The sequence below is a fragment of the Carassius auratus genome, unplaced genomic scaffold (genome assembly GCF_003368295.1).
Source record: "Carassius auratus strain Wakin unplaced genomic scaffold, ASM336829v1 scaf_tig00214657, whole genome shotgun sequence".
Lineage (NCBI taxonomy): Eukaryota > Metazoa > Chordata > Actinopteri > Cypriniformes > Cyprinidae > Carassius > Carassius auratus.
Genome location: NW_020527754.1, coordinates 132,271 through 156,155, shown reverse-complemented (window position 1 = coordinate 156,155; position 23,885 = coordinate 132,271). Strand labels below are relative to the sequence as shown.

Sequence of the window (23,885 nt, the reverse complement as noted above, 5' to 3'; positions counted from 1 at the left end):
AAAACTGTAGCAAAAGAAACTGATTCTCTTTTATGTCTAATGAGACTTCAGTTTTGTGCTGAAATGGCACCATTGGGGCGCATGAGGAACCTTCTGAGGCTTAAAATAGCAAAGGCAAATATCATTTTGATGACCTACAAAACACTTCCTAACCATAAGGATAATTGCTGTGGTCGTTAGATGAAAGCCAAATGACTTTCCATGTGCATTAAACTCATAAAAAGAGATTTGATTTTTGAATGCTTGAACGTATATTCTTTTTACATTTCCTTCCTAATAAAATCATGGTCGTAATCGGAGCCCATGCATAATGCATGTCTCAAGTGGCGGCTGGACTGTGATCCAGCGCAAGTAAGAAGGCTCTGTGAACTTTGACCGCAGCTGGAAGGAGTATAAAGAGGGATTCGGAGACCCACACACCGAATACTGGCTGGGAAACGAACACATCCATGACCTGGGCACTGTGGGCAGTCAGTGTTTATCAGAGTTTCAGGTGAGGCATGTCCATCACTGACTGATTTGAAGGACTTCATATGGATGCACATTGTTTAGTGATTAAACCTCTGGCCTTGTAATTGAAAACACTTCAAACCCTTGATGAACTATCAGCATTGTGTTTGTGAGGAAATTCAGCACTTTAAGTGTGTGTGTGTTTGCAGTGTGGAGGACGAGGGCACTTGGTACTGTCTCCTTCAGCTGGTCCCATGACAAGCAGAGCTTCAGCACACCCGACACGGGCAACATCTGTGTCGAGATCTCCCACGCTGGCTGGTGGTACAACCAGTGTTTCTACGCAAACCTCAACGGCATCTACTACAAGGTATGATGTGGCCTGCTTGTTATAGACACAAAGGTTGTAAGTTTAAGCCCCAGAAGTGTTCATGAGCTGTTACTGTTACTGAACCCTTGGTTTGGTTATGTAGTTGAAAATAAATAAGTAAACACTAAACTAATAAATAAAATTGTTATATTAAATATAATTGTTAAAAGAATTTTTTTTTTTTAAATATTAATTTAATTTAAATCTTTCATAAATTGTCATTAAACATGCAAGTTGGTAATATGTGGCTTATAAAGTTTTTATGTAGTTTTTCACTGATTAATGTATCTCTAGTCTATATAGACTATTTATTATGAACATTTAATTATGATTTATACTTTATTTTTATGTTTTCAATTTTAGTCTGTTTTAGTAATTTAGTTGTTTTTTTATACTTATTTAATTTAGTTTTTCACTGATCAATGTACCACTGTTATACTATTATAGTTTTTATTAATATTTTGAATATTTACTTGTCTTAGTACTTAAATGTTTTTAGCAAGCTGGGTATATTATACTGACATTTTTGTGAGGAAGTATATAAATAAAATTGCTAAAAAAAAAAAATCAATGATCAAAATCAAGCATGATATTTTTTTTTATTTAATGTAGTTTTCCTCTGATCAATGTGTCACTGATATACTATTAAGAGTTTTGATTAATATTTAGACATTTTTGTTGTCTTAGTACTTAATTGGTTTTAGCAAGCTGGTTATATTACACTGACATTTTTGTGTAAATAAATAAATAATACAATTATGGCATATAGCAAATCTGTTGTCTTTTGAATTCAGGACTGTTACATCAACTAATCATTTTTAACCCAACTAAAATACTAAAATGCATTTTAATTTCGAAAAACATACTGATCTAAAGTGTATGTTTATCACTATTTGCCTGATCAAGAGGATTATTGCATGAGTATGATTAATAATTCATTATTACATTTAATCAAAAATGTGACCCTGGAGCACAAAACCAGTCTTAAGTCGCTGGGGTATATTTGTAGCAATAGCCAAGAAAACATTGTATGGGTCAAAATTACAGATTTTTCTTTTATGCCAAAAATCATTAGGATATTAAATTAGGTAAAGATCATGTTCCATGAAGATATTTTGTAAATTTCTTACCGTAAATATATAAAAACTTAATTTTTGATTAATAATATGCATTGCTAAGAATTCATTTGGACAAATACAAAGGTGATTTTCTCAATATTTAGATTTTTTGCATCTTCTGATTCCAGATTTTCAATTGTATCTCGGCCAAATATTGTCCGATCCTTATAAACCATACATCAATTTAAAGCTTATTTATTTTAATATATTTATATTATATAATTTATTCATGTATAAATCTCAATTTCTAAAAATTTACACTTAAGACTGGTTTTGTGGTCCAGGGTCACAAATACACTATTGTTAAAAATTTTGGGGTTGATGAAATATGTTCATGTTTTTGAAAGAACTCTCATGATGGCTGCATTTATTTGATCAAAATACTAAATATAATTTTACAAAAAAATATTTAACAAAAACAAAAGCGTAAGCTAAATGAATAAATGTAATTTTGTAGGTTCTTTATGTGGAGTACTGTACTGAAAGCAAAAAATAATATGGTTTATGAAATGCCAAAAGTGATTGAAATAAAGAGGAAATGCTACAACAACCCTGATGACCTGGTTATTTTAAACATGTACTTATTTCTACTGTATGTTATACAGTTATCTTACAAAGGCTTTCCTTTCTAAGCACAAAGTCACACCAAACATTGGTCTTATTAGTGTGTGAAGCACATCCAGACATGAAACAACACCTCTTTTGAGACAGCCTCATTCAGATTCTCTATAAACACACAGCTGACTCACAAGTCTCCCTTTCCTAGCCTTGAGAGCCGACTCGCTGTTACCAAAACAGCTTCTTAAAGTCTCTCGAATTAAGCAGAGTCAACATCTACATAGGCAGCTTGCTAGGTTTTGAGACACATCCCCCATCTCAGGGTTTCCTGTTATTCACACTTTATATCCATTTTCAGACACTCGTACGAAGAGAAGAAAAAAAAACACCGCATAGCATACAAATCAGTTTTTATTAAATCGTAATCTCAATTGTTTTGTCATTATGCGTGCAAAAGACTTGCAACCACTGCTATACATAAAAATATATATGAACAACATGCATCAGGTGGAGTATAATGTGATTTTTACAGGATAACAAATTGGTGATAATTGCACTGAGGTGGAAGCATCAAGCTGAGCATAATCTCGGTTTGTTATTTGGCTTTGGGGAGAGAAAATTAATGTCACAATGTCTCTTATGGGGAAAAAGGACCAGCCCTCCGGTTATCATCTCCAGAAAAGTTCAATGATAATGATTGGGATTGTTTTTGAGACCAAACACAAACAGGATGATGCATCTGAAAGGCCACAGTAAAGTGCAGTGGGGCATGTATATATTTATTTTTTTGCAGGGTCTCTACAAATCCAGGCACAATCAAACTTGGCTTGGCCTCATACATGCACCAGAATCTCTTTAGATCACTTGTATAAAAGCATGTGTTGTATAAATGTTGCGTCTCTCTCTGCATCTTTCATATTTATCATTAATCAAAACTAACAAACCTTGGAACATCCATCAAATCAACAACTACATAATTATAATAATTCAAGCTCCCATATAATCTGATATTTTAGTCACAATCTGTAGCTGCTTTTTAAAAACACTTGAGCTCGGCCAGTGCTCATGCAGGACATGATCGCTGCTATCTTTGGCCTGAGATCGACAGGAGATTTTTATGGCACTGACATCATGACACCAATAACATGAACAGAAAAACAGAACGAGAATAATCGTGTAAGATGAAGAGAGAGAAAGAGTGAGGCAGCTTCTCCGCCGTTACATAGTAGTGAACTGACCATGAGCGTGTCGTAGTTTCTCTGCAATCTGCCAAAACACAAAAACCAGTTCAACCGTTTAACATCTCCCACCATTACAGCACATTTTTTAAACTTTTTTTTTTGTTTAGACACTTTACCATCTCATAGAATTTGACTTGCTGCTCCAGGTACTGCTGCATCACCCTGTTGTAGTCATAGATACGGTTGCTATGGAAGTGGTTCATTTCGGCTGCACAGAGGACAGATGTGTCAAAATTGTCACTTCAGTGTTTCGAATTTACAGGATTTTTTTTTTTTTTTTGCCATTTAAAATTATTATAGGCAGAAATATACAATTAAATATAAGAATTAAATATAAGAATCCTGAAAAATATATATATTTATAATGGTTTCCAAAAAATATTAAGCACCAAAAATAATAATTAAACAAATCAGCACATTAGAATGACTTCTGAAGGATCATGTGACACTGAAGCCTGGAGGAATGATGCTGAAAATACAGCTTTGCATCATATAAATAAATAGTAAAATATATTATTAAATTGTAAATGTTATAATATTCACAAAATATTTTTTTTACAAATATTTTTAAAAACATGAAGCCTTGGTGAACAGGAGAGACTTTGAAAAACAAACACTTGCAGGTTTTATTACACTGTATTATATATATATATATATATATATATATATATATATATATATATATATATATATATATATATATATATATATATATATATATATATATATATATATTTTTTTTTTTTTTTCTCCTATTCATGTTGTGCAGTATAATAATAAAACAATCATACAATAACAGTACAAGAAAATAACATTTTAAGATAGTGATTTTGTTCCTCTGTACAGATTTCAAGCAAAAATAAAAATAAATACTTTGCATAGATAGAAAAATGTACTTATATTGACTACAGAAATTTTCATGGCTTTTCCGAATCTGGAAATCACTGATATCTCCAAGTTTTCCAGACCCGCGGGAACCCTGTACTTAACTCTGTTTGTGTCTGTTTTGTCTGTTGAAAATTATAGTTATGCTTCCAGCATTCTAATGTTGTGCTAACATCATGTAAGACTTAGTGTAATTATGACTTCTTCTGTAATGTAATACAAACGTTTTAAACAGGTGGTTTTGGGGTCACTGTATGTAAATCACAATACCTTGCAGAGAGTAAGACATGGTGCTGGCACGTTTGGACATGGTGATCTTATCTGAGGGGGTGATTTTACCCGCAGCCACTAGTTTATCTGCTTCCTTTACCTTCTCTATGGCAGCCTGTGTGAGAGAATGCAGTCAGCAAAGTCAGCTCCCCAGTCTTCATATCTTTGTATATAATCTACGGCTCTGTTCAAACACCTAGAGAGCGGCCTAAAATATCAGGTTCTATAACAATTAGGACGCTCGCTAAGTTTTAAACCAGAGTTTGAGTCTGTAAGGATGCATGTCTGCACGCTGACATGGTGAGTAAAGTACTCCGGTTTACCTTGTGAACGCCAATAGTATCAGGAAAGCATCCCAGCAGACCTTTGTACTCATTGTTAGTTTCCATGAGGAAGTGAAGGTCTTTCTTGGGCTAGAGAGAGAGAGAGAGAGACAAAACATAATGATTAAATCAGACGAAAGGGTTAAAAGAAATCTAAAACATTTTCAAGGCTATGCTGGAGTCAGACAACAACCATGTGTTCATTCATTGAATGTTTCAGTGGTAAGGATGAAGATAAATAACATAAGGCTATATGAATGTGCATGAATGTGCGACCTATACAGCAGCTTTCAGGGTCCTGATCCTGATTATTTTGCAATAATGACTTTACATGTATTACTATTCAAAAGTTTGGGATCAGTAAGATTTTTCTGAAGCACAGTTTTGATCAGTGGCCGTACAATCATTGCTAATGTTACAAAAGATTGCTATTTTATGTAAATTATGTTCTTTTGAACTTCATATTCATCAGAAAATCCTGGAAAAAATAGCACTGTTTCCACAAATATATCACATTTTTACATTGATAATAATAAGAACTGTTTCTTGAGTAGAATGATCATGTGACACTGAGTAAAATACATTTTAAAATATATTACAATTAAAAAAATTTAAAATTCTGCAATAATATTTGTTTTTACTGTATTTTTGCTGTCGTTATGAGCATAAAAGCAAGCATAGGAGCAATCTTTCAAAAACGTTGGAAAAATGATCTTGCTGGCCCTCAAGTTTTAAATGGTAGTGTAATTTAAAAGATGTTAATATATAAGGATGTTTTGATGCACAAATAGTTATACTTCTCCTGTAACATAAGAGGCTGTAAGAGACCTAACTTCCTAATATAAGAGAGAACTGAGATGTTCTAGAGTAAGGTTTTTTTTTCTACCTGCTCTGCCACCATCTGAGCAATCTCCTCGTAGGTCTTTCCTGCTGCCGTCAGTGCATCTGTGAGCACAGCCTCTCCTTAAACACAAACAAAATCATACATTCAGGAAAGAAAAACAGACTAATGGGTGAACATCGAACACAAATACTGCTGGTTAAAGATGAAGCGAGGTGAGGGAAAAAGGAACAAGAAAATGCTCAAAGTTTCTCAGAACTAGACCAGATGGTAAAAAGGGAACAGAATATTTTTACCTCATTAATGTTCTTTAGTAAGAGGAACCAAATAGTTTCTGATACCTTCATATCCACTGCTGATGAACACCGAGGACAGGTTTTGGAAAGCTTTGCCAATCCGTTGATATTCCTTTGGAAGAGCTGTGAAGAACAAACAGGAAATACGACTAATCAACTTGAGAATCTATAAACTTGAAGTATGACATTTTATCCAGCTGTATTTACTCAGTGAAACTTATAACATCCAAATTAAAAACATAACACCGAAATCTCACAAAACTTGTAAACTTGTAGACTTGTAAACTCAATCTGGTGTAGCTGATCACCTTCTCAATGGCGCACAAAGCCATTTGACTTTCTACTGTGATTAGTTGTGCTCATTTTGATTAGCTCAGCATTAACAGAGATTTCCTGAAGCATTTCAGTCCTTGGTAGTGCAACTGAAGCAAACAATCAGTTATGGGTGGTGAGACACTGTCAAAAGATCTCTGGGAGAAAGTTGTGTACAGGCACAAGTCAGGAGATGAATACAGAAACATTTCAAAGGCTTTATCAATGCCTAGAAGCACAGTGAAGTCTGTTATTAAGAAGTGGAAGGTATCTGGTACAACACAGATCCTCCCTGAATCAAATTTTTTTAGAAAAAAATTTAATTATCTGGCCTCAACACCAAATGATATGTCTGGCAGAAATCCATTAAAGCTCACTACAAAAATAATACCATTCCTGCAGTAAAGCATGGAGGTGGTGATATCCTGTGACGGGGTGTTTCTCTGCAGCAGGAACTGGAGCACTTGTTAGGACAGAAGTAAAAATGGATGGGGCAAAATACCACCAAAGTCTTGAGGAAAATCTTTTGCCCTTTACCAGTAAGTTGTCAATGGGGAGAAGGTTTACCCTCTAACATGACAATGACCCAAAGCACACAGCAAAACAGAGCACACAGTGATTGAAGGAGAAAAAGGTGAATGTTATTGCATGGATGGTCCATAGTCAGAGGCCAGACTTAAACCCCACTGAAAATCTGTGGAATTACGTGATGAATGCAATCCACAAACACTCACCATCAAATTGAACTGAACTTGAGCAGTTCTGTAAAGAAGAGTGGGCAAATATTTTGCGAAGTCTAGATATGCAAATTTAGTAGAGACAGAGACATATCCCAACAGACTAAAGGCTGTAATTAAAGCAAAAAGTGGTTCAGCAAAATACTTATGCAACTTTTCAACTCAACTCAAATTAATTTTTTTTGACATGTTGGTGTCATATCTTTCACATGGGTGTTATATGTTGCACTGAGTAAATACTGCTGGATAAAACAAAACAGTGTCTGTTTTCATTTCAGGCTGCAAAGCAACAAAATGTGATTATTTTAAAGGGGAAGATTCTTTTCTAGATCCACTTTATATATCTATATACACAAATATATCATACATACACATATATATATATATATATATATCATATGTGATACTCACGGCCTGTGCAGCGTTTCCAGTGTTCATTTCCTACTGTCAGCAAGTCTTTCACACCATCATCCATTGCCTTGGTGAAACGGTTGAACTGTTCACACTTCTGCTCTCTGAAGGTAACAAGACAACACGGATGAAATTCCATCAACAAGAGGATGCATGCAATTCACTGGCAGACCATCTCTGACTAGGGGTGTAACGGTACGCAAAAATCACGGTTCGGTACGTACCTCAGTTTTAAAGTCACTGTTTGGTTCATTTTTGGTACAGTAAGGGAAAGAAATGGAAACATTAAACTGCAGGTTGTTCATTACTATAAACTTTTTTTTAACAATTTGTTTACACTTTTTTTTAAATACTTTTTAATAATATATATATAAAATTAAAAAAGAATAAGAAATAAAATACTGCTGCAAAGTTCTACACTAAATAAAATACTCTCAGTCTCAAACGAATATCATATAATAAAATATAATGAAAAATATAACTAAATAACTATGATTACAGTGTAGCATTACCAATCCCAGCTTGTAGGCCTGCTCATATTTAAAAAAATATATATAACTTTTCCAAAGTGTACAGTGCATTAGCAACAGTTTCAGTTTTTAGACCTGCTCAGATTTCGTGATTGCGTTGGACCGATCAGAATTAAGAGCAAAGGTCTGTTTAAATGCCGACGGGAGCTGCGTTTGAATTACAATAGTTTTTTTCCTAGTTGTAATGATGTTCACACTCGCGTGATGCCTTTTGAAAACATTAGGCCTGTGACACACTGGCATATTGCAACCTGTCAAACATAGTCTATTTTGCCGTCAATACTGTTGACTGTTTCCTTTATCAGTAGGCTTTATATTTATGCTCAACATGAAGTATAGATATTGTTGTTGTGAAGACAAGATCCTGGTCTGTCGGCGGCTCCCTCTATGTCACCTACGCGTCAGGCACGATTCTGGTGTGTAAAGACACAGAAAATGCGAGGCAGCCATCATGCAACTGACAGGCAGCAGAAACGCCACGCTCACGCCACGCAGCCTGTGTGTCACCGGCCTTAGAATCAGCTGCAGGGTGGGATTTGCGCTGAACGCGGAGACTTCCGCCACTTAATATGTTTGTTTGGAAACACGAAAATGTACCTATGTTCCGTGCACAAAAAAATTGGCTTCGGTCATTCGGTACACACGTGCACCGTACCGAAAGCCCTGTACCGAAACGGTCCGGTACAAATACACGTACCGTTGCACCCCTATCTCTGACCAGCTACAAAACAGCTTCTGGCTGATCACATTAACTTGAGTTGGTCAAACTGACAATAATAATAATAAGCTAATAACCAACTTGGACTTGATTTTAAATGAGGGAAGTGATCCTGAGGTGGGCTTTAGGACTTACACTTCAGTCAGGTCCAGGTCTGGCAGTCCCTCGGGCTCTATCGTGGAGAAAACCATGACTCCGACGGTCTCATCTTTTTCTGCTTTTCTCTTTCCCATTTTCCAGTCCTGTAATACAGATTTATAGTAATAAAATCAAAGGCTATGTCTAAAAACCTACAGTATTTAGATGCATATTCACATGGAAGATACAAAGGGATCAAAAGACAACTGATTAATCAACAACTACATATTTATTTAGTACTAAAAACACTCTTTACCTTCTCATCTTTGTACGAGAGAAACAGTTGGAAGACTTCACTGCTGGAGACAACGGGATGCCGGCACATTCGCGACATCCAACCCTGAAGCCTTTCCATGCGCATTTTTATAAATTCCTCCTCAAAGCGACCTGAAAAAGGGGGGGGGGGGGGGGGGGTTAATCAACCTCATGCTATTTGCATTTGAAACTTCTTTACAGCAAACAGAATGTAATCAAAAGTGCTAACCTGTCACCTGCTTATCAGGCAGAGAGGGGATTGGAATAGCCGATCCAAATTTTTCCAAAAGCCTTTCATATAACCAATCGAAGTGCTTGTACCTGTGAATGACAGGCTTGTTCGTGGTCTGCAAAAACATTAGATGACATGACACAACATCAGCTGGAATGACTAACACAGAGATGCTCATGCACACATCATGGTTTCTGTACTTACAGTGGGTATGACTTGGTACTCAATGTAACTCTTGAGGCCATACATTTTGGAGCCCTTTTTAGGGTCAGCGACAACACAGTCCAGCTGATAGTCTGGATACGCCCACACTGGGCCAACTTCTCCTGTCTGAAATAGTTTATATATACATCCACATCATATAAAAATGATATAGTAATTAAAACCCTTAATGGAACATGAGTCTCATTCTAGTATGTGGCAGAGTCTCAATACAACAGGTTCATCGAGAAGCAAAATTACATTCTTAACGTCTTGTTTAATGATAAAACAATCAAAATGAAGTGAGTTTATGATCATTGACAGATGTTTGTTCATGTTTTAAGCATCAATTCAAATAATTATAATTGATTTCTCAGAAAACAAGACCTCAACTATCTTCTGTTGTATTTCAATTCAATCTATTTTGATTTAAGGCTGTTTAGATATTTGCGATGGAAAAGACTGCGAAAGATTTTTTGCAGTGCATGCAACTTTTAATGCCATCACTATGACTTTCAGACTTTCTTCTATGATTTAAGGCTTTGTTTTTTTAAGAGTGGCTTACATAAACAGACAGTTTGGTTCCCTTGGCGGGCAGTTTGGACAGCAAGTACAGCTCAGGACCTGATTTAGAGAAACCAGGAAATCTGCAAAGAGAAGATGTTTAAAAATAATTTAATCCAGAAAGAACACACGAAAACGCACATGAACTGGATTATATCTTTATTATGTGTATTATTATTACATGACTCTTGGATGCATGTCCAATCTGTGTGGTGTGATCAGACTTACTTGTTGAGGGCAATTTTCATGGATGAACCATGAGCTCCGCCTCTGTTTATAGCTCCGCCCTCTCCAGCTTCAGATTCAGCATAGCCACCCGATGACTTCACGTCATCCCACTCCTCGTCCCACTCATCATCTTCTGCGCCTATAAACAGTATTTACACACACTTCAAACATACTTGAAAATTAAGAAAAAAACACTAAGAACCAAGTGTAAGTTATTAAATCACACTCAAGAGAAATCAGCCACAACTAGCTGGACAAATCAGCTACACTAACCTCTGATGAAGGTTAAATAGATCATAACAGTTGTAGTTTGTACAAAAACTGGTCATTGTCACAAAAGTATAATGTATACAGTATAAACTTATCCTATTCTGAAGTTCTGTATATAAAAGGTTTTTGAAAAGTATTAAAAATGTAAGAATGAATGCTTAACCATTTCCAAGTCAGTTTTAATATAATAATTTAACAACAACAAAGACATTTGCATTTGTTAGTTTTAATAAAACCCCGGGGACATAAACATGCCTGTTCTGAGGCCGTGTTAAATAAACAACAAAGTTCACAGCAAGAAAAGCCCTACAAAACATTCTCACACACATTCCTGAGAGTTTCTGGCAACAGTTGAGCTCATGCAGCATGATATTAAAACCACATTAAAGTCCGCACACGAATTTCATGGTTTACCTGAGAGATCAATAAGACATGGGTAGGGGTAAATGTCTTCAGAGAAAAGGAAAAGATTATTTGTTATGATAAAATAAATCTTGACAGCAAATATCACCTCTACATATAAAAATAGATTTCATTCTTAGTAAAACATTATGAATTGATGAATAATTTGGTGAAAGTGTCATCTTGCTTGTGGCAATTAATCAGTTTTTCAATGGGAAAAAAATCTCTTAAACAAATCCACATGCTCTTGCTTGTCTTTATTGGACACAGACTTGTAGAAGCTGAATGTTGCAACACATGGAAATGGTGACTTTCATCTCTTTATGACTCCAAAACAGACCAAAACTAACTTCAGCCTAACAAATGAGTCAGTCAACGATGAGATCACTGAACCATGCCCACATTTTCCCCATCTACTCGTAAAACAACTTTCATATTTTTTCAATGCATACTAAATATGATTTGCACACTAAAAATACCACAAAGCAACTTGACTTTCAGTTTCCGGTGTCACAAATGAACCTAAAGTAATCAGCAGCATCTGACTGCCAAGAGTTAAAAAAAAAAAAAAAACACACGCAAACGCACGCACGCACGCACACACACACACACACACACACACACACACACACACACACACACACAAAAACTCAGTTTATACTGTTCAACTAAAACAAATTCTAGGAAATATAATGTGCAGTATGCTAGTTTTGCACTATGAATGCACTCTCTTGTGATAAAAAAATCTGCCAAGAACATCCATGAAGGGCAACATGTCGCTACTCACAGACTGCAGAGCCTTCTTGTTCTCTAAATATGCTGGACCGAAACCCTTAAAGAGGAATGTAACAGCTCCCAGTGAGGAATAAACATTATTTTAAGTATTTTTGTCTTGTTGCTGTGGTAAATGATCATAGAGGTGCCCTCGACAAATTACTCCTTAAAGTATATAACATTCAAGGTTCACACACTTTTTGACCAATGCATTTCCGAGACCTCTCTATTCATTGCCAATTACTGAATAAGAAATGCAAAAAATCATATTGATTCAGACTGGTGTGATAATGAATCATTAAGACCAATCATTTTTTGTTATATCCTGTGCAAAATCAGTAAGTTTTAGTCCAATGCGATAACAGTAACTAGCATTTTTGGGGAAGGAAATGAAAAAGAAAAGGAAATTGGGTTAAAAATGTATGGAACACGACAAGAGGTTTAAAATAAAGACACAAGCACTCAAATAAGCTAAAACAACTAAAATAAAATATTTAATTCACCTTCTCAACAACGGTTTCCTATGAAGAAACAGGATTCATAGTCTTGAAACTTTTGGATATATGAGGTGGCATTATTTTAGTGCAATTTTAGATATGGAAAATTAATTTAATATTTAAACACCATTGGGAATTTATATAATGAATATTAATTTTGCCAGTCATGCTAAACTCTAAAATGTTTTATTTTAGCAGAAATTGTGAGTAACTGTGGATATTTTATCCTTGGTTCTTACCCACTAAATCATGAATGACTGGAAGAGTAATGGAAATTGACTGGTCAAAAATAGTGAGATCCCTGAAGAACATTGTAATATGTGCTTGTAATATTTCTGAAATTTAATTATTTTAATTTTAATTATGTAATTTACAAAAACTAGGAGGTACCACATATTAAAACCCATCTGAAAACAATGCTAGGACTAGAGGGCCTTCTAATATTTTTGTGGACAACGGCACGTCTTTGAATCCAAGAAGTTGGAATACTGAATATGTAGAATGAATAATCCAACATGGGTTTGAATAGTTACCTGGACCCTGGTAGGCCTGCGGATGCCCCTGTCCTCCAGAAGGCCATGCATTGCTGCTGGTTTTCCCCGTCTCGGTGCCCTCTGGCTGAGCTGCCCAGTTATTAGAAAACCCCCCAGATGCATTACTATCAAACACTGCCCATGGGTCATTACCATTACTTGTCTGAAAGAAAAAAAAAGAAAAACTATTTTACAATTGGTAAGTAACAGAAAGCCTCAAATAGGAGCATTTTCACTAGTGGTCTCCGACCAAGCAATGCATATGAACCATTTACAAATAATATTGATACTTTATTATACAAGGCTACATAACTGTCCTAACCACAACGCACACTTAAGACCTAAAATCTTTTCCACAGCATAGCATGAGTCTGTCTTGAACATAATTTATGTACAATTAATTAACGTTCAACTGGTTGAGGTCAGTCGACTGCTCTTTTGTCCTGTAGATTGAGTAAATTATGATTGCACATGCTCACAATCTTCCATAACTCAAGCAGCACACAGCAACACTTTTTATCTGCGAAAAAAAAAAAGAAGCCCACTCACACCTGACGACAAGCACTCAAATAACCTTTGGTTGTCACTATATTATCCTGAAAGACTCCATTTGAACAGGTATTTTCAGATGTCGACCGATTCAAGGACTTCTAAAGAAAGGGAATATACGTATATGGATGGAAATGTTGAATGGAAAGAGATGTTGACCTTCCTGATGGATGCTTCAGCTTGTCAACACTGAACAACTGACTCTCAATGGCCCTCTGGCCTTCATGACACAAAAGCCCAGAGACACAAAAACATAGGCTCTGTGTTTCCAAGTCATTATCTGGTGGTGCACAATAGACACATCATCTTAGCCTCATTATCTCGTTGTATTCAATATGATGAAATTTAGCTCGGAGTATGTTGAATGATTTCTGTCACATACATGTCAAATGAAAAATATTGTTATTTTACTGCTGTTGACGAAAGACAGGCATCAGATAAAGTCAAACACTATCTGTTTGGTTCCCTATTTTCGTATTTGCTCATGCAAAAACTTCATGTCATGCATTTTGAATGTAGCACCATGCAGAGAAGGGCTGGTTTTAGAAAGTGTTTATGTTGATTCATGCATGCTTGGAACTAGGATTTTTCTCGCCGATAGCTATTCAGATGCCACTTCTTAGACTTATATTTTACATAACTCAATAAAGGGCAAGTTTTCCTTTAGAAAAAGTGGCAAGAATGTCTGCTTTTTCACAACTCACGTATACTGTTTATCAGTTTGCAGCCAGGTCAGGTGGTTAAAAAAGCAGTACGGAACATTTAAAATCTTGATAACAGACCAGTTTTCAGTTCTTCAACAACAAAACATGAAAAACGAAGCAGCGGTCCAACAAATGATTGAATCATCGTATTTATGTTTCAGAAGCTGGCAGATAGACTGTGATGTGGAAACAGTGCTGATCAGTTTGATTGATGTGCGATTTGTAGTTGTCTGGTGTAATCAGTGGAGTTGGATTCAATCTGAATGCATTCAGACCCCGAAAACCGTGTGTTTAGGTTTTGGTCTTGTTAGTGAGGGCCCCGAAATCAAGCATGTGTGGCATCCGTCATGCCAAATGCATTTCGTGTACCTCATCAGGGGAGGTGGATGAAAATCCTGGGGTTACTGGGGTGACTGGAGTTTCCGGCTGAGCTACATCCACCTTAGGGGAAAGACGTGACATCATAAAGCGCTGAAAAGGAAGGGTTATCCTGACATGATCCCCTAAATACAACACCTTCTTCATCAAACCACTGATTTTATCAATAGCAGAAGCCCAGCTGAGACCTACAATGGTTTTCAATTTCAGACAGTTCGAAAACTATCACAAAACATTATTCATCAAACATAAAAAGAGTGCTGATACACGCTCATGCAACTTGACCATCAGTGCCCATTTCATTTATGATGCATTTCAGACAAATGCTTGGATCATCAAAAGAAACCACAACTCAAGCAACTACTTAGTGGTCTTAACCTCAGATGACACACCATAGCACTCAAAAACACCAGTATTTATTGTGTTGTCTCTACAACCACTAACAGACACAGCTGCTCTAGGCCACATGCTCAAAAAATATTTTGTCCTAAATTTAATAATGATGTATTTGAATTGCATCTAAAAGGCAATCCATTTGGATTATACAGTTTAAACCTATAAGAATTAAAAAAAAAGAAAAAAAGAAAAGAAAACAACAGGTAATGTTTCTGTATTAATAAACTGAATAAGTTTTAATTTCACAATAATTAAAGGTGCATTAGGTGATTGTCTTCAGAAACATTTTTTTGTTATGCTGGTTAAAAGTTTCTTCACATCCTGATAGCAATCATCAAGTTAAGAGGTCTAAACGTATTTATATGCATTTATGTATTCTGTGGAAGGCATAAGACCAAGAAATGTTCGTCCAATCAAAAGCTTGGTCCAAGCATTTTAATTGGCTTTCCTACCGGTCTGTCAGCATACATATTTGCATACCTCTGTGCACCCTGTTCATGTGAGACACGATATGTCATCAGCGTGTAGACAGAGCTAGAATAGCACACAAACATCCACAACCTTCCTTCCTTGGTATTGTAGTACTGTTATATGGATGTATGCTTTCAGTGCTATAATGTTAAAGTAAGCATTTCCCAAGATCTCTTTAAAATGTATATACAACTTTAAAATATATATATTTATCATCAATAAATTTAGTTAGGTTTTTAACCAACTAATTTAACTAATTAATTAATTTTAACCAACTGAATAATGCTTGTTCCATAGCTAGCCATATTTTAACCGTTCATACTTTTAACTACATCAATTTAATTGTTTTCACATCAACATCAATTTCACATCAATGCTGATACTAAGCAATCTGAATAAATGCATTTTAAAAACATGGATATTTGAATTAAATAAAAATAAATTGAAACGGTTGATAATAAACTATGTCACTCATTTTCATTCCATTTATTTTCTGTATGATATAGTTTGTGTCATATAAAATTTATTAGTTTATGATAAAACATTGAATGGAGATTTTATATGCAATTCAAATACATAATTTAGGCCTAAATATTTTTTGGAGCGCACAGAAACAAAACTATTTTTGGTTGAGCAGTTTTACATGTCACCCACGCCCAAGCCCCGTCTCTTTCTGTGTAAGTGGGTGGTTTTTGACCAGAAAAACTTTAATGTGGACTTTCTGCTGTTTTATCGAAGATCTGATTTACATCAAGACTTGATGACCAACCGATAAAAAATTTGCGCCAACTAATATTTGTGCCTACAGAGCATAGGGACTTCTGTGGTTAACTGTGCCACACATTTTGCAAAGACTCATATTTATCTAGCATTGCTGCTGGTTTCACATCTGTTATCAGAAATCCATCGAGCGCATGCGGACTATAGCTTCTAGGTTAAAGTCTCTCCCTTGACTAGCCAATCAGCTCCAGGCTTTGAGATAACACCATAAACAACTGCTTTTCATCAGGGATGGTTTCACATGGTCAGTTCTGATGAATCATGATCAGACTTGAAGACAACATGAACTCAACACTAACAGTAATAGTTTTTGTTAAGCACGATTCATCATAAAAAGATTTTCTGAAGAAAAAAAGGTTTGTTTTCATAAGCTGTAATCAGCTTATAACAACTTAACATATTGTGAGCAATGAGAATTCTAAAATTCTAATATGTTTCACTCAAATAAAATCCTGATATTATTTTCCTGTAGCTGCTCTGAAATGTTTCACTTAATGGAAGTCAGACGAAAGCGGTTTTATATTCTTTAAAACTGCTCAAATCTACATAAAACTAAAACCAATGGCAGGGGAAACAAATGCCCTGCAACTCAAGGATTCCCACTCCTCAAAATATTGCTGATCAAATCATAGTTTCTCCAAAAAACAAAGCAGCCCACTCAATGAAAACTTCAGTCTCAGCACTGAAGGCCAAACCCACAGTACCTCACTAACATACGGGAGAATCCAAACACTTCATCCTGTATATTAATTAAAAATCATCATCCTTCACATTTGGCCCTTAGCTGATCCTCTGAATAAGCACCACAGGATGTTTTATTCTCAGTATCAGTATTTGCTTTCACATGCATTTTTACATTCTGAGTAAGATGTTTAAATCTTCACAAGTGGGATCTCCCTTCCTGCTCACATCCTCTCAGGAAGTTAAACAGTGGGAGAAATGCTCTGAAGGAGGAGCATTAGACAGATAATGAACTGAACAGTTCATGATAAACTGACTGGTTTATGTGCAGCATTAGCCAACGGACTGAACCAGTAACGTGAAATTTACCCGTCATACTCACGATGCCTTACCTGTGCGGTGCTGGCCGGGGTCGGCATGTGACTGTCGAAGAACGAGAGATCGAGGGGGGCTGCATTTCCTCCAGAAGTAAAAGGCTTAGCCTGGTTAATCTAGAAGAACATGAAGAGAAGAGTTTAGAAGTGTCAGTCATTGTCAAATCAGACAGAATCAAGCGGGTTTGTACTTTAAAACAGAGATTTTGTTGATACTTTGTGTTATATGAGACTAAATGGAAGTTCTGTAAAATGTTATATTTAATGGTAGATAATAGATTAATTTAATATAATATTAGCGTTTCATTTGTTAAATTATCATCTTTACTGTAATTTTTTTTCTGACCCCTAAAATTAGCTTAAAAAAAAAAAAAAAAAAGTAAAATCCTGTGAGGCAAGGTTTTAGATATGATATCTCATTTCATGCATTATGATTACTGGTATCTCATGAATTGGTAGATTTATAGACAAAGTTGTTCTAAACCAAATGGAGCACAAGCCAGTCTTAAATCGCTGGGGTATGTCTTTAGCAATAGCCAAAAAAAAAAAAAATATTTGGGTCAAAATTATCTTTTTTTTTTTTTTTTTTTTATGCCAAAAATAATTAGGATACCAAGTAAAGATCTTGTTCCATGAAGATATTTTGTAAATTTCCTTCTGTAAATATATTAAAACTTAATTTTTAATTAGTAATATGCATTGCTTTAAAGGCAATTTTCTCAATAATTAGATTTTTTGGAACCCTCAGATTCCAGATTTTCAAATAGTTGTATCTCGTCCAAATATTGTCCGATCCTAACAAACCATACATCAATGAAAAGATTATTTATTCAGCTTTGTATAAAATATATCTAAAAATAAAGCTGATAACGTTGTAAAAAAAAAAAAAAAAAAAAAAAAAAAAAAAGACTTTTTTATGTTTTTAATCGTTAATCCTGAGCATTAAATATATAAATAAAAAGACCATGGATACTACTAAATTCAATTAAGCCTAAATCACTATCATTAGAAAAATGTGAGATTAATGTTTTATTTCTATATGGTGCAATATTTTACTCCTTTTGACGCACTCATTCGATACTTCCTAGGAAAATATTCCCTCCAGATGACTTTATATGAAAGTTTGGACTACTGAAGTCCTATTTTAGTTTTTTGTTTTCATTCATAAAAGTATAAGAAATGGCTTTTTCAACCCAATTTAACTTCCATTAAAAAAAAAAAAAAAAAATCCAACTCCAAGAATTAAACAACCACAACAAAAAATAGTTTTGGGTGCGCAAAGAATGTGAATTTGGAGAAGTGTGAACATGTGGTCATTAGTTTGGCTCGGAGAACAGAGAAATGAAGGAAGCACATGTGTTTGTACGACAGTGCAGCTGTGAGTTCAGGTCAGGAGGGAAACTGAAATGTATGTCTGCAGCCAGCAACAGAAGGAATCAATCCCCAGCCTTTTTATACAGAGAGTACATGGTTTACCAGGTCAGCGTGTGCATGACTGCCTCAGCATGGCTTTATAATGTGATTATGTTCAGCTACACAGTATGATGCACTTTAAAACAAAGATACCGCTGCTTGATTGATAAACAACTGGACTTCTCAAGGCTTTTTGGCTTAAGTTTCCATAAATAACACTTGTGCAACTCTTGTATTTTCCAATAGCAAGGAAATTCCTATTTTCCCATATCAAGTATTATAAAGTGAAGCAAGCACATTCATTCAGTGATAAGAAAACACTTCCTGTTGATCAAACAGGTCATATTCCAGCAGCAACGGTTTCTCTGTCCTTTTGGTATCAAAACACTGCCAGGTGCGTATTATATATACTTTATCATCCATAGTAAAAGACTAATATGCCAACCATGCAATTAATCAGCTAGAATTTATTTTGAAGTATTGATAAACATAAGCACCTGAACTTCATTGTGCACATTTTGTTTTTAAATATTTCTGAGTGGATTTTAAGTATCTACTGTATAAAATTAACTGTTCTTTTAAGTTGTTATTAATGTTGCTAATCTTGTTTTAGCCTTCTGTAAGCTTTTTTTTTTTTAAAGATGTCTCCCATGAAAATAACAGCTGCATCTATTTGATCAAACACAGTAAAAACTGAAATATTGTGAAATATTATTACTATTTAAAATAACTGCTTTCTATTTTAATATATTTTTAAAAGCAATTTATTCCTGTGATGCAAAGCTGAATTTTCAGCATCATTACTCCAGTCTTCAGTGTCACATGATCCTTCAGAAATCATTCTAATATACTGATCTAGTTCTCATGAAATATTTGTTATTATTATTATGAAAGTTTATTTATTTTGACGCGATATCAGCAACAAACAATGGCTATATTCATGGCGACATTAACATTATTATTTAAATACGTCAATATACATTTTTTTCTAAGAAACTATCATACAAAAACATCAATATCACAGATACAATAGTCAGTAACGATCAATAGTAAAGTAACAAGAAAACAATAGCACTGATAAAAATGATCAATGTTGAAAACAGTTGTGCAGCTTAATACTTTTTAGGAAAATTTGATGCATTTTTTTTTATATTCTTTAACAGAATACACACAGTATGTCATCTTTGGTAACCATTGCTTACCTCTATATAGTCCTCTGGCACCAATCCGACCTCTCCTCTGGAGTTCTTTGCCTCAAGCCATCCTCCACCAATGTTCTGAGAACAGAAGAGAATGGTTCATCACTACAGAGAAGGTTTTGATCTGTTCATTCACATGCAACAACTCATGGAGACAACAGACATGAAGAGCCAGGTGTTATGAAACATTATGAAAGTATAAATAAACTCACCCGGTTGGTTATTGTGATTGTCTCACCCTCTCGAACCGACAGCTCATTATTCCCAGGCTCTGCCGTGAAATCATATAAAACCTGTGCCTGTGTGGAGACTAAACATGTGTAAGTAAAACATGCATATACAACACACTAAATTTGTTAATTAAGCTATCATTATTACTAGAACAGAACCAGCTACACTTGTTTTACCTGATTTTTTTGGACACCTAATGCTCATGACCTCAGCACTAACCTGTTTAACATTCAACTATGTCTCTGACATTTTTTACATGTATAATCAATGAAATAATGTTTTTTCACATGAACAACTATCACCTTTGCAAACTGGTGAACCACACGAAAATTGTCAAGGTCTCTGTAACTTTTTGTTTTGTGCATAAAATCATAAAAATAAATAAATAAATTACAAGACAATCATATTTTTACTCAAATCTCACTTCTGAAATGCCTAAAAAAATTATAATTTCATTACTATAATGCAATAAATAAATAAATAATCATAATATTAATTACATTTAAGAAGATTTCTCAGGTAAAAGTGATTATACATATGGTAGTATTTCCCTTAATTTTGATTAACGCTAGGGCTGTGCAAAAAATCTAATGCGACTTTAATGCACATCTCATCATTAAAGACGCTACTGTAATTAGAAGTATATCTCCAGCACATGTGTTCAGATCAGGGTTGCCAGGTTTTCACAACAAATACTGCCCAGTTGCTTTTCAAAACTAGTCAAAAACTAGCCCAATCGCGCTTCCAGAAGGTTCCCCGATAAAAAATTGCTTCCCGGGGTTAAAATATACATTTTTTTTTAGCATGGTTGCCTTGGTAAAATTCGCATTTTAGGGGCTAAATATCACGTTATTTGTATTGGGGTCGCTTTGACCCGCGGACATGAAAAACAACCGCAGATTGGCAACACTGGTTGGCATTTACTACACCGAGCCGTAATTCACTTACAATTTACACAAAATCGATGTTAAAATTGCAGACGATTCTTTGTCGATTTTGAAAGCGATTTTGTGTTAGTTGTTGGTAGACTACGGCTCTGTGTAGTAACTGCCGCTCCACCTGAACCAGTGTTGCCAAGTCTCCGGTTGTTTTTCATATCCGCGTTTGAAGCAACCCCAATACAAATAACGTAATATTTAGCCCCTAAAATGCGAATTTTACCAGGGCAACCCTTCCCAAATATGTATATTTCAACCCCGGGAAGCAATTTTTATCGGGGAACCTCCCGGAAACGCGATTGGGCTAGTTTTGGACTAGTTTTAAGAAGCAACTGGGCAGGAATTGTTGTGAAAACCTGGCAACCCTGAACTGAACACACGGTTTGGAGATATTGGGGGTTACTGAATTATACAGAGCACATTATTGTAATAAAAAGCACACAAATGGTTAAAGTAGAATCAATTCCACAATTCATTAAGATAAAAACACTTTCCACACAGCACCCATTATTGTAACACACACAGAGACACACACACACACACACACACACTGAAGATATTGAAAGGCAAACAGTGAGGTCTGTATGAACAGTCTGAGACAGGCTCTCTTTATGTAGGAATTTACAAGCCACCATTCCTAAATGCTCAGACATAGAGAGTCTGTGAGTGAGAAAATTCACTTCTGATTTAAATTAAATTCAGCACTTAAAAAACAGTGATGATAGATCACAAACCGTCTGATGTCATAAATGTGCAAAACCATTTACACAAGTCTTCCAGAGAAACAAAGAGAAGTGATGATGAAATAGAAATGATGTGCAAGACAATGAAACATCCTCATATAGACCTGAAAACTGAAATAACTGAAAATAATAACTAACAAAAAATAAAGCTAAAATAAAACCGAATGTAAATCTAAATCAAGTCACTTTTATTTTTATTGTGCTTTTTACAGTACATATTGTGTCAAAGTAGCTTCACAGTGATAAACAGGAAAAAGAGCAGAATCTGTTATGGAAATTCAACTATGCAGTTCAGATTTAGCTGTAACACAACTCTTAGTAGGCAAAAGTGTCATTGATCAGAATCGGATCAATAACAGTGTGAATTTCATTGAATTCTGAACTGAATTAAGATCGACAAAATTCTTTAGTCAGATTCAGTTCCATTCAATAACAGTGAAAACACTGCAATTTTTCACTGTATTAAATTAGTTTTAAAGTTATTTTTATATTTCTTAATTCATAGTATTTTTCAAAATTAAGAAAATTAAGTGTCTGTTATTTTACAGATATAATATAAAGCAATGTCATGCATTTATATGCACATAAATGGCTATATAAGATAGACTCTCATAAATGGGTCCCATTTAACTAAATATATTAACCCAAGGAGAATTTATATTTAGAGGCCTAAGCTCTCACTTACATGGAGAATTAGTAAGTGATTAACTAAACTTGGTGAATGAGTTACAATTCAACTACGTATCCCAGAATGCATTGCACACGACGTCATGGTCTCAGTAAAATGTCACAAGACTCTTAATGATCCATATTTTCCGACGTTCACCAAAAAGCCATCAAAACATTGTTAAAATTACAAAAAGAGACCTTTTAGACCCATTTCGGGGTGTTAAACAGGTCAGTTATGAAGCCTGTGACGGTTATAAACACTTAAGGGCAAATGTATTGACGTGTGTTTGGAAATACTTTGCCAGTGCACACCCAGTGTGATTTCAGTTTAAAGAAACTACAAACAGATCAGACACAAACTTTAACCAAAAATAAGTCAAATAAGCCCTTACCTTCGTCTCCATTATACCCAAATTAACCAGTCATTACAGAAACCTGCAGTTTGAAGGCGATAAACTCTCTTCTTCATCCAGACATGTTTCTTCTGCCCAAAACAATCCTTCTCAAACCGCTTTATTTACATCACCAAAGACACTTTACTCTCTTGTCCGAGCCTAACAGACTCGAATGTAGTGGAGCCAGAAAAGTGTGTAAATCCAAACTCGACGTTTCCAGCGTTTAAGGTTCAACTTCACTGCAGCTGAGTGTGTTACACATAAGAGACACAACCGGAAACAAACTCACTTATCGAGCGGCCTGAAAAAACGTACACTTGCTGCTGGATGCCTCTGTACATAGGACCTATATAATAATAATAATAATACTATTACTACTAATAATAATTATTATTACTATTAAAAATACTAGGACATATAATATATATGTATGTTGTGCATATAATATTTATCGTTATTATTATCATATATTATATTAAATTAAGCATTAATATACAGTATATTATACTTACACATATCGTATATACTCCATAGTGTGGGACTTTTAGGATCACATTTTAGACTAATAATAAAAACAAAAAGTTCTAATGTAAATAAAGTAGGGATACATACAAAATCAAAGTCTTGATTTTGTTTTGTTCAAGTAGATATTTATGCTGTTTGTGCCCATAAATGTTTTAATTTCTGGCTGTGTCAGCTTTTTAACTTTCGTCAAGTTCAAACTGAGAGGGGCGGGGTGAAACGACAGATGTGTGAGTTTAGAGCGCCCTCTAGTGGTAATGTGTAGTATTTATAAAATGCATGACGGCG

The 23,885-nt window shown here is 35.0% G+C and overlaps 1 protein-coding gene across 6 annotated transcripts; it reads right to left on the bottom strand.

Annotated features, from left to right (window-relative positions):
* Positions 1-2,889: 2,889 nt before the first annotated feature.
* On the bottom strand, positions 2,890-23,719 carry LOC113092579 (sorting nexin-9). 6 transcript variants are annotated; one of them, XM_026258204.1, is made up of 20 exons: positions 23,588-23,719; positions 20,312-20,409; positions 20,103-20,177; positions 17,506-17,604; positions 14,777-14,848; positions 13,155-13,317; positions 11,363-11,398; positions 10,679-10,817; positions 10,452-10,533; positions 9,890-10,015; positions 9,683-9,800; positions 9,455-9,585; positions 9,196-9,302; positions 7,813-7,916; positions 6,398-6,475; positions 6,102-6,178; positions 5,216-5,305; positions 4,893-5,007; positions 3,854-3,945; positions 2,890-3,762 (listed from the first exon to the last, which is right to left on the bottom strand). In XM_026258204.1, exons 1-20 carry the CDS (start codon positions 23,589-23,591, stop codon positions 3,715-3,717), a joined length of 1,854 nt encoding a protein of 617 aa, XP_026113989.1. In that variant the 5' UTR covers positions 23,592-23,719; the 3' UTR covers positions 2,890-3,714. The 6 variants fall into 6 exon arrangements, with proteins under 6 accessions (XP_026113989.1, XP_026113990.1, XP_026113994.1 ...); XM_026258205.1 differs by lacking the exon at positions 23,588-23,719 and adding an exon at positions 23,073-23,399 and having other exon boundaries at positions 20,312-20,398; XM_026258209.1 differs by lacking the exon at positions 23,588-23,719 and adding an exon at positions 23,073-23,396.
* Between the last annotated feature and the right edge of the window lie 166 nt (positions 23,720-23,885).